The sequence below is a fragment of the Helianthus annuus genome, chromosome 17 (assembly GCF_002127325.2).
Source record: "Helianthus annuus cultivar XRQ/B chromosome 17, HanXRQr2.0-SUNRISE, whole genome shotgun sequence".
In the NCBI taxonomy this organism is placed as follows: domain Eukaryota; kingdom Viridiplantae; phylum Streptophyta; class Magnoliopsida; order Asterales; family Asteraceae; genus Helianthus; species Helianthus annuus.
The window spans coordinates 131,999,296-132,011,638 of NC_035449.2; the positions used below are offsets into that span (position 1 = coordinate 131,999,296).

The following is a 12,343-nucleotide window of genomic DNA, read 5'->3' on the forward strand; positions in this document are numbered from 1 at the left end:
GGGGGGGGAGGGGTGTGAATGGTGATTTAGGGGGGGGGGGTCTGTTGGGGGTAGTGCGATGGTTGTCGGATTTGGTGGTAGTAAGGGTTAGGTGGTTGTTAGATTTCGTGGTTTTTGTGGTGGTTACAAGAGGTGGTGGTGGCTTGTGGGGGCATGTGGTGGTCTGGTCGGGTAGTGGTGGTGGCACTAGAACATAGAAAGTGAGAAAAAGAGTTGAGAGAGAGCTAGAGAGGGGGGTATGTATTTATTATGTATACATGGTAAAGAAAAAATTACACCATTGGTCCTTGTGGTTTCTGCTAAATTTCAATCTCGGGTATTAATAGTTTTTTGTTTCAAAATCAGGTATTAATGTCCTAATTTGTTACAATGTTGAGTACTAAGGCCAAATCTTGTCATAATGTTGAGTACTAAGGCTAAACTTTATTAACTTTTTTTGTTAAGTCTCACTAAAATGACTAAAATGCCCTTTAACATCTAGAGAGTCTATTTTTAAATTAATTATATTTGACTAAAATAATTTAAAGATTTATTTATATTTATATTTTTATATTTTTCTGTTTTATTTATATTTTTTATAAAATTAAATGGATTTTTAGAGTTAATTACATAGTTAATCCCTCTGGTTTGCACAAAGTAACATACTTAGGTACTAATAGTTTAAAATCACATTCTAGGGTATTAACTTTTCATTTTGTAACGTTTGGAGGTATTAACTTCTAGGGTATTAACATAGTTAGTCCCGGTGGTTTGCACAAAATAACATACTTAGGTACTAATAGAATGTGATTTTAAACCTATAAATAACGTTAATACCTCCAAACATTACAAAATGAAAAGTTAATACCCTAGAATGTGATTTTAAACTATTAGTACCTAAGTATGTTACTTTGTGCAAACCACAAGGACTAACTATGTAATTAACTCTTTTATTTATAAACTTTGAGTTTATATATAATAATATAATAGTAAAATAAACTTTTTACCTTAATCTAAATAATATTATATATAAACTCAAAGTTTATAATTAATAAACTTCAAATCCATATAATTTTATAAACAAATATAAATAAAACAGAAAAATATAAAAAATATAGTTAATTACACCGTTAGTCCCTGTGGTTTATGGAAAATAACAACCTCAGGTACTAATAGTTCAAAGTAACAATCTAAGGTTATAACTTTTGATTTTATAACATCCTAGGGCCTTTAGGCTAACGGCCGTTAAAAACTAACTGAGAACTTAGTACCCAACCTTTAACTTTGGAGAAACCACATGGACTAACCACAAAATTAACTCTAGTAATATACAAACCACAATTTTTCTTTTTCTCTTATTACTAGTATTTATACCCGCCGCGCGTTGCGGCGGCGTACCCGACTAATTACGAACTAAACTTACGTTGAAACATAGGGTAACGGGAACTTATACCATCGAATAAAAACAGATTCTATTTTAGCTCAACAATTTCTACATAAAACGTATTCTAACTCGAAACGTAGATAGGTGGTTGCATCAAAATTTACATCAAAAGTTGAACCGAATAAAAGATAAAGAAAACGTACCAGTTAATCGTTGCAGCTGGTTTAAACACAAACTAACTTGAGTTAAATACCATCGAATCGAAACATATTATTCCAAGTCAAAATGTCTTCCATCTTTGTAAAATTGCGGCAGCAAGTTACAATGCCAAAGGTTGATTGATTTTGGTGCTGTTTATGTGTATGTGTAACAAACAATGTGTAGCAAACTGGGTTCAAAATGAACAATAACACAATTTTGTAAACCATTTACTTCTGTTATCCAACGACTAACAATACAAACATGTATGCATATAAGTCCATTGAACATGTACAAAGCTTAATATGCAGGCGTATACATTACCTGGATTCTAGTAAGTTCACATTACCTAAAGGTAATTGTGTTGGATATATCAGAAACCTCTCCCGGGTTATGAGCCCCATTGTCTCAACATCTGAGATTATGCTATAACCAATCCTACACACCAAAAGTAAAGACAAATATAACCAAATCAGACCCATACACAATTAATTAGGGGATATTAACTTACTTTAAGTGATATAATATTCATAAGCTATTCTAAAAGTAATAATTTAGTAGGAACATGACATTCAGTAGATAGAAACTCAAATTAATAAACAATCATATGGTAAACACCTAAGGTGTTAGGGCTGTGGATAGTGAACGGCTGTGTATGGTTGGGAAATTCTCGGCGCCGATTGTTCAGTTCTTTATCTTAAATCTGAGATGAATACTAACCAAATGTACAACATTTACATGATGTGCTCAAATAGTTGAATCATTATACACATACGTACACAATTCAATTCAAAGATTTTCTTATATCAAAATTCTAAACACATAAAAATTGAAATTTAACCTGGGCTTGCTGGAAAGAGGCCATAGCCTGTGGATTAAGGGAGGCGGCGGGAGGCGGAGCAGAGGCGGCGACGTCGGTGGTGAGAGTACCCATGATACCACCGATGGCGGCACCCTAGGCGGCGCTAGTGAGGGTGACGATAGCGGCTTCAACGGGTAAAGATTGTTTGGCGAGCCAACCCTTGAAACCATTCTCAAACTCTTTGTACTTGGTTTGCAACTGTTTGATTGGGTCGTTGTTGATGAAATCCTGTGATGTATGAACCATCAATTCTCCTTGCTTTCCTGCCACCATTGTTGGTGCGAAGCGAGGAATCCGAAGCTTGGATTAGGTTTAGATAGAAGAGAGAAGAGAATTAGGGCAGTTTTGTAATTTGGTTGGTTGAGTGAGGGCAGATATAGTAATTTTGTCAATGCACCGACATTTCATTATAAGATTATATAAATTTAATTAAACCTTTTTAATTATGTAAGTAAACCATTTTTTAAATAATTATACGTAAAGCTAATTTGAAGCCACTTCCGTAATTAGCTTACAAGTAAATTAACGGGAATATTTCACAAAATGATAACCAAGTTTTAGAAGTGTTTCAATTAGGCCACTCATAAAAAAAGATTGTTTTGAATTAACTCATTAAAGTTTATTTTATTTGCTAATCCTATATAATTAACCTGAATGAGATTAAGAGGTAAACTATCTTAGGTGACATTTATTTTTTATCTATACGTTGACATAATTTATTTAATAAAGAGAAAAATAAAGTTAATCAAATAAAAAATAGATACACATTATGATTATTCAGTACTGTCGCACCACTACCTAACCATCGAACCACCACCGTGCCATTGAACCATCCAACCATTTTTTGTGACCACCATGCACATGAGAATTTAGTTCTTGATGGATATAAAGTGTTGAATAAATATTGTTTGATGACCACCTTCAAACTAAACTTTTTGATCAACGATGTGTAGTTTTTTTAATAAAGTTGAATTTAGTTCTTGATGGATATAACCTTTTTTTTTGTTTACTGAAATTGAATTATATGTAAAAAGCTTAGAACTAAAAGCGACTTATTCCATAGTTTCAAGAAGTTTTTTATAACTCATATTAACCATTGTGATTTTATAAATTAGCGTGCTTTGGGTTGTCCTCATTTTTTTATATTTTTAGTTAAATAAAAAAATTTAGTTAAAGAAAAAGAGAAAAAAAATAAAATTTATGTCTTAAATACTATCAGAGTTAGTTGCGAGGTTAGTACCCGTGGTTTCTCCAAAGTAACAAGATTGGGTACTAAGTTCTTAATTGACAAAAATACCCTAAGTTTTTAGTTAGTATTTAACAATCGTTAGCCTTAAGGCCCTAGGTTGTTACAAAATCAAAAGTTAAAACCTTAGATTGTTATTTTGAACTATTAGTACCTGGGGTTGTTATTTTTCATAAACCACATGGACTAACCGTGTAACTAACTCTAAAAAATATAAATATAAATATAAATATATATAAAAATTAAAATTATTTTAGTCAAATATAACTAATTAAAAACGGCTCTCTATTTATTAAAGGGCATTTTAGTCATTTTATTAATAAAAAAAGTTAACAAGGTTTGGCCTTAGTACTCAACATTCTGACAAATTAGAAAGTTAATTACTTGATTTTGCAACAAATAATTATTAGTACCCAAAAATTGAAATTTGGCAAAAACCATAAGGACCAACGGTGTAATTTTTTCTATGGTAAAATAGCCAAAATACCCTCATGTTGGGTCCATGTGATCAGATTTAAAGATTTAACGTTAAAAGTATTAAGGGCAAAAGGTGTGACCTACAAGGTTTTTTATACATATAGTACAATTCTTGTAATTTTTGAAGCTAAAGGACACACGTTGCAATCAGTTATAAACATAAATGACGTTTTCTGTAATTTACTCTTTATAATATTAATTAAGTAAGTTAGAGACATGTGTATTACATATGTTGAATAAATGATTTTTGAAAATATTTATTTAAAATAACATGTCATACATTTCTCAGAATCTATAATTCATTAGAAGCCGACATGTGGCATCTAATATTTAATAGGAAAAAGAGGTGAGAAAACCAAATTTTATGTGGTTTACAAAACTTATTATTTATATTATTAGATCTAGAATATGTAATATATACTTGAGTTAATTACATAGTTAGTCCCTGTGATTTGTATAAAGTAACATAGTTAGGTGCTAATAGTTTAAAATCACATTCTAGGGTATTAACTTTTCATTTTGTAACGTTTGAAGGTATTAACGTTATTTGTAGGTTTAAAATCACATTCTATTAGTACCTAAGTATGTTATTTTGTGCAAACCATAGGGACTAACTATGTTAATACCCTAGAAGTTAATACCTTCAAACGTTACAAAATGAAAAGTTAATACGCTAGAAGGTGATTTTAAACTATTAGTACCTAAGTATGTTATTTTGTGCAAACTACAGAGACTAACTATGTAATTAACTCTATATACTTAGAGGGGAAGGTTTATTGGAAACACTAAAAAGGTGGGGAACCGGAGAACCGGGCATTTAACATGTTAAAAATCATTTTTTTAAAAATTTTTGTTTTCGGTGTTTTTTCTTACAAATACATGTAGAAGCCTTTTTAATAAAAAAATTTAAAAACTAAAAATATAAAAAAAAGTGTAAAAAACAAGTAAAAAGGGTTAAATTTTTTTTTATTGGAATAGCTTCCTCTACATGTATTTATAAGAAAAAGGGCTGAAAAAATAATTAAAAAAAATGATTTTCAACATGTTAAGTTGAATTTTTAAGATATACTTAATATGTTAAATGCACTATTCCTCATTTCTCTATTTTTTTAGTGTTTCCCAACGAATCTCACACTATACTTAGATTAGATATATATATGGCATATTGAATCGTACATAAAACCAATTATATAATAAATTCATAAGTTCAAATAGAAAAAATTAAATCACACAAATCTTATCAATTCTAATGAACTAATAAAACTAATTTATTTATTTTTTATTTTAACCCTGATATTTTAGCATTATTCATTTTTCACCTATATACCTTTTCACTTTCAGATTTTTTCCCTTATACTTTTCTTCTTTTATAAACTTTTTATTTTACTTTCGATCAAAATTTTGCGAGTTAACATGGTATAACGTGTGTGTGTATGATTCAACATTTTTACATTTCAGTCTAAGTTTTGTGCATTAACACGCCGCATCGGTGCAACATGCGTGTGTGGTTCAAAGTTTTTACATCTATTTTCCTCGTTTAATGGTTACCATAGATCACTTTGTTATTCTTTTCTATGTTTTACGTTTTGGTCTAATTTCTACGCATTAGCACGCCGCACCTGACGTGTGTGGAACGCTTTTACGTCTACTTTTCGTTCAGTTTTAGTTTTTTTCGTTTTTTATTTCTTTAGTTTTATGAGCTTTTTCGGTGTTACTGATAGCTGACGGTGGTATAGCATTAGCAAGTGACACGGTTTTATGTTATCACTCTAACACGAAAGACTTAAAGACTAATTTTTCATTATAAATAAACTCCTAGAAAACAACTGCAATATATATATATATATATATATATATATATATATATATATTTTAATATGTATGTGTGTATATAATGCCTTTTAACCATGTAATCCTATCGCAATCCCATAACTTTTTATAAGGACCACGAATAAAAAGTCCTGGACCACCTTTAAGAAAATGGAATTTAGCCTAGACCCTTTTAGCCGAATATATGCAGCCTTTTCCCTTTTTTGCTTACTACTTTATCTATTTATTTGTTCTAGTTAATTCTTGTTCACTTTGATACTCCACTAATTAACGCTATAAAACAAATGAACTTCCCTTCGGTTTGGTTTCTTGTTACAAGCCACAATCATAACCATATCACATCCACATGTTCCACACAAGTATCTTGGTCATCAAATTGTGTTTCAAACTAATGATCATCATGCTTGTTTCCACTTAAAGTTAATCCAACATGTGACCACATTAATTATTTCTAATCATTATTACTCATGGATTAACACAACTTAGTTAAAATAATTATTAAAACCTGAAAAATCAATTAGTTTGTATTCCAGAAAGATGAACAAATTTAACCCCACCGTTAAAAATGAACAAATTTCTATCACTCTTTAACATAAACCATTTTATCATAAAACCAAGTTATTTAAGAAGGACACATATGAGTTGTTATTGTTGATCAGTTCTGTTTAAACATAATGGAAACATGAATAACATACCTGTTACAGCAGACATGCCAGCAGAGAATCCAGTCAGAGATGCAGCCATTGAGTTTGACATACTTGTCAGTTGTCAGGATGATCTGGTTCCTCCTTAGGGTGTAAGATTATGATGGTGATAAAACCGAAACAAGGGAAGGATTCGGTTGGGAGAGAGAGCCGAGAATATGATGTTATGTGTTGTTAGGGTTTGTGTAATTGTCAAACTTGTGTAACCCTTAAACTCTCTAATAATCTCCTTATATATACACCCAAGAGGAAACCCAATTAGTTAATGAGGGTAATATGGTCCATCAACAATTACCAACTAATTATTAATAGGTTATTAATATATTTTGATCTATATAATATAAATGAATATAATGGCTACAAGATTAAATATTATAATAATAATAATAATATATTTAATCTCACATTCTCCCACTTAGCCGAGTAATCATTTATCATGAGTATTAGATGAGCCTGGCCAGGAGTTAACACTCATTTTAGCCTTAAACCAAGAACTATAGCAGAGAAATACAGCCGTTGAATCATCATTCGACTCAGGACCCCCATTAGTCATACAATAGCCTCAATTTAAAACCTAATAGTTATGATTCCCTTTAGCGTCTGATTTGTATTTATATTTGTCTATATGTCATTACACCGGCAGAACATACGTTAGAGACATACAAAATCAAACTGAGGAAATTTTATCAATTAAAACATAAGCTAGTACAATATGCCATTAAATAAGGTCTTTAGTAAGTCCCATATTCGATACATGTTCTTCGAAAACTTTAGGTGGGAGACCTTTAGTCATCGGATCCGCAAGCATATCTTTAGTACTAATATACTCAATACAAAGATTATTTTCCTCAACTCGTTCACGTACGAACAAATATTTTGTATCGAGATATAAACCAGCTCCAGTCGAACTGTTACTGTTCGAGAAACTAACGGCAGCTGAGTTATCACAATAAAGCTTCAATGGTCTAGAAATGGAATTAACGATTTTGAGTCCAGTGATCAGATTTCTAAGCAACATTCCATGACAGGTTGCGTTGTAAACAGCAATGTATTCTGCCATCATAGTGGAAGTTGTAGTGAACTGTTGTTTATGACTCTTCCATGAGATAGGTCCGCCTGCTAACATAAAGATGTAGCCCGAAGTGGATTTCTTGTCATCTTTGCATTTGGCAAAGTCAGAATCAGAATAACCTACCACTTCTAAGTGATCACTTCTTCTATAAATCAGTTTATAGTCTTTCGTCCCTTGCAGATATCTAAGGACCTTCTTAGCTGCTTTCCAGTGATCTAGGCCAGGATTAGTCTGATAACGGCCTAGCATTCCAGCAATATAAGCGATATCTGGGCGAGTACAGACTTGAGCATACATCATGCTCCCGACTACTGACGCGTAAGGTATCTGGCTCATTTGCTCCTTTTCAACCTCTGTTGTCGGACACTAGAATGAACCGAAAACATCTCCCTTAACTACAGGAGCGACTGAGGGTTTGCACTGTTGCATGTTGTAACGTGTAAGGACACGATCTATGTAAGTCTTTTGAGACAATCCTAAGATCCCTTTGTGTCTATCTCGTGAATTTCGATGCCAATGACGTAAGAAGCATCTCCGAGATCCTTCATGTCGAAGTTATGCGAGAGTAACCGCTTCGACTCATGCAACATGTCTAAACTATTACTTGCCAATAGAATATCATCTACATAAAGGACAAGTATAGTAAAGTTACTCCCACTCATCTTGAGGTAGGTGCATTGATACACTTGATTCTTCATAAAACCTTGTCTCTTCATGACTTCATCAAACTTGAGGTACCATTGACGTGATGCTTGTTTTAACCCGTAAATGGATTTCTTCAACTTACAGACTAGATGCTCTTGACCTTCAGGTTTAAAGCCTTCAGGTTGTTTCATGTAAACATCTTCGTCTAAGTCTCCGTTAAGGAAAGCAGTTTTGACGTCCATCTGATGCAGCTCTAAATCAAAATGAGCTACTAGGGCCATAACGATCCTTAATGAATCTTTACGAGAGACAGGTGAAAATGTCTCTTGATAATCAATTCCCTCTTTCTGAGTGTAGCCCTTTGCAACCAATCTCGCTTTATAGCGTTCAACGTTCCCATTCGGATCCAGTTTCGTTGAACACCCATTTACATCCTACAGGTTTGACACCGTTGGATAATTCTACCAAATCCCAAACGTCATTTTTGTTCATGGATTCAAGCTCATCAATCATTTCTTTGTTCCATTCAGAAGACTGATCACTGCTAATGGCTTCATTATAAGAGGTAGGATCATTGAGCTTTCCAGCATCCATTTCAGTCAGGTAGGTAACATAATCATCCCAATTAGTAGGCCTTCTTTGCCTAGATGACCTCCTGAGTTGATTATCGGGTTCAGCATTGTCTTGGTTTTGAGTGTTTGATGTGCCTTCATTATGAGGTATAATGGGTTCTGATTGTGGAGATGGAATTTGTGCAGTAGCTTCAGGTGCAGTTGTTGCATTGGGTACAAGAGGAGTAAACGGAGTAATGGTAAGCGACGAGTCTCTCCCCCCGGCGTCTTGTACTTCTTGCAATTCTTCGTAAGGGTTGGTACTGCTCCCACTGACCTTGAAATCCTCCAGGAACGCAGCACGCTTGGTTTCAACAATACGGGTGACATGGGAAGGACAATAGAAACGATAACCCTTCGAATGATCAGGATACCCGATAAAGAAACAGGTAACTGTTTTAGGGTCAAGTTTCCTTAGGAAAGGATTATAGAGTTTTGCTTCAGCAATGGCGCCCCATACTTTCATATATTTAAGACTCAGTTTCCTTCCTGTCCAAAGTTCATAAGGAGTTTTAGGGACATACTTTGAAGGAACTCTATTGAGTATACGAACAGCTGCTTTTAACGCTTCAGTCCAGAGGAATAATGGTAAATTAGTGTTGGCTAACATACTGCGCACCATGTTCATAAGGGTACGATTTCTTCGTTCAGCGACACCGTTCTGCTGAGGTGTACCAGGCATGGTGTATTGGTTTACAATCCCCTGGCCCTTACAAAACTCATAAAATGGACCAGGAGCTTGACCCACATCAGTATGTCTTCCATAATATTCACCGCCTCTATCTGATCTCACAATTTTAATCTGACGATCTAATTGCTTTTCAACTTCAGCTTTATAATCTTTAAAGGTTGTAAGATATTCAGACTTTTCCTTAATAAGATACAAGTACATGTAACGAGAATAATCATCAATGAAAGTGATAAATGAAGTATGTCCAGTTATACCAGCGATTTGGTAAGGACTACTAATGTCAGTATAAATGAGTTCTAATAGATTAGAGCTCCAAGTGGCACCTTTCTTAGTCGCTAATGTCATTTTGCCTTTAAGACATTTGACACATGTTCCAAAATCAGTGAAATCGAGAGGAGGTAAGACTTCATCCTTTACAAGACGATTTAATCGTTCTCTTGAGATGTGGCCTAAACGTTGATGCCACAACATAGATGAAGTCTCTAAGTCTCGTTTCTTTTCCATCTTTGTGAGTGATTCATTAATATTATATGACAACAAAGATTTGGAAAAATTATCATCTAGTTCTAATCTATAGAGACCACCATCCAGAATGCCAGTACCATAAACAACGGAATCATAGAGAATAGAGAGTTTGCGATGATCATGAGAAATTACAAAACCGTCCATGTCTAACTTTGGTCCTGATACAAGGTTCCGAGTTACCTCAGGAACATATAAGGTATCATAAAGTTTAATACATAAACCAGTTTTCAAAAATAATTGTAATGTTCCTATGGCCTTCACTTTTAATTCCCGATCATCCCCAACTTTAAGTGTTCTTTGGTTTCTTCCCAGCTTCCGGATTGAAAGGAATCCCTGAGTAGAATTGGTTACATGAACCATAGAACCAGAATCAAACCACCAAGAATTAGCAGGAACATTTAAATTAAAGGACTCAAGTATCATGAAAAAATCGTTACCTTTCTTAGCCAGCCACTCCTCGAAGTCAGGACATTCCTTTTGCTTATGTCCTGTTTTCTTACAGAACTTGCAATAGGGTTTGCCTAAGGAGCTCTTAGAGCTGGAAGGTGCACTTGTATTAGGATTTGGCTTTTGGACCTTGGAAGCATCCTTTCTTTAATAATTGTTCTTCCTCTTCTTAGAGCTGGAGGTGGTGAAGTTAGCAACATCAGTAGTGCGATCCATCTTCATACGCTCTTCCTCCTGTACGCACATAGCAACCAGCTCACTCATCGTCCATTTGTCCTTCTGAGTGTTGTAAAGAATGCTTCATAGGACGAAGGAAGCGAAGTGATGATGAAGTGAATAAGAAAACCATCACTGATTTCCATCTCTAGCCCTTTCAGCTTATTGGCCATGTTATGCATCATCATGATGTGTTCGCGAATGCCGCTCCTCCCATCATACTTAGTCGTCACCGGCTTGAGGATAAGAGTGCTAGCGTGTGCTTTTGATGTTCCTTTGAATTGAGCCTCCACAGAAGCCAGGTAGGTTTTAACATCCTCAGAATCAGGAATAGCGCCTCTAATTGCATTATGAATGGACTACTTCATGAACATGAGAGACATGCGGTTACACCTAGTCCATTTTTCATGAACTATCTGCTCAGCAACAGTACTTTGAGTAGTAAGATCCGCTGGCTTATTCTCTCTAAGAGCATAATCGAAGTCTAGCAATCCTAGTGTAAGCATGAGGGCATCCATCCATTCAGCAAAGTTATCACCAGTCAAAGGTGGAATCCCGCAATTGGGTGCTGATAGTAGAAATAAGATGAGCAAGTTATGATACTAAGAAAGAAGTCCTAATGTGATCTAAGGGCATGTTATACTAAGGCAGGCATAAATAATGACCATTTTAATTATGAAGCTTTGATATTGTCTATTACTAACATCAAAATAATAGACTTAGTAAAATTCTACTTAAACAAAGACAAATCATCTTTGGCCAGAAGTGTAATCATTTAAGTATGTGTGCAAAGTAATCGTGACAAATCAGCTTTGGCCAGAAATGAGACAATCACTTTAGTTATGCACTTGTCAAGTATGCTAGACATAAATGAATTAAAATCAGCTTTGGCCAGAAATTAATACATTTCACGTTTATAATGCATACTCAACATAGCTTTTATAATACTTGAACAATAAATAGATGTATTAAATCAGCTTTGGCCAGAAATGATACATCAGAAGCTCATTCAAGTTAAGCTATTTTGGTTTTGGGAAAATTATCTGATTCTGATTAGTTAATTAAGTGTTTACAAAGCCAAGCATTTAAATTTTAGTTCACATGAAACAGCCTAAAATAATGAGGTTTCGAGTCAGGTCTTGACTGAGTTATGAGATCTCGAGTCAGTTATGAGGTCTCGAGTCGCAACCTTGTTGTTTCGAGTCGGAACCATGGTCTCGACTACTGTATTTTATGAGATCTCGACTCATAATGAGGTCTCGAGTCACAACCACGGTCTCGAGTTGTGAAGATTGAAGCCCTTTGTCGAAACCTCAGTGGTCTCGAGTCGAGACTGTTGTCTTGAGTTGTAAAATTTTGAGAACCTGATGATTTCGAGTCGAGACTGTTGTCTCGAGTTGTAAAGTTTTGAGAACCTGATGATTTCGAGTCGAGATCTGATGGTCTTGAGTCGTAA

At 34.3% G+C, this 12,343-nt stretch overlaps 1 protein-coding gene across 1 annotated transcript; it reads right to left on the reverse strand.

The window, feature by feature from the left end:
- Positions 1 to 1,763: 1,763 nt before the first annotated feature.
- Positions 1,764 to 2,751, reverse strand: LOC110921557. The gene is made up of 2 exons (XM_022165900.2): positions 2,403 to 2,751; positions 1,764 to 1,999 (listed from the first exon to the last, which is right to left on the reverse strand). The coding sequence occupies exons 1-2, from the start codon at positions 2,591 to 2,593 to the stop codon at positions 1,882 to 1,884; spliced, it is 309 nt and encodes a 102-aa protein (XP_022021592.1). The 5' UTR covers positions 2,594 to 2,751; the 3' UTR covers positions 1,764 to 1,881.
- Between the last annotated feature and the right edge of the window lie 9,592 nt (positions 2,752 to 12,343).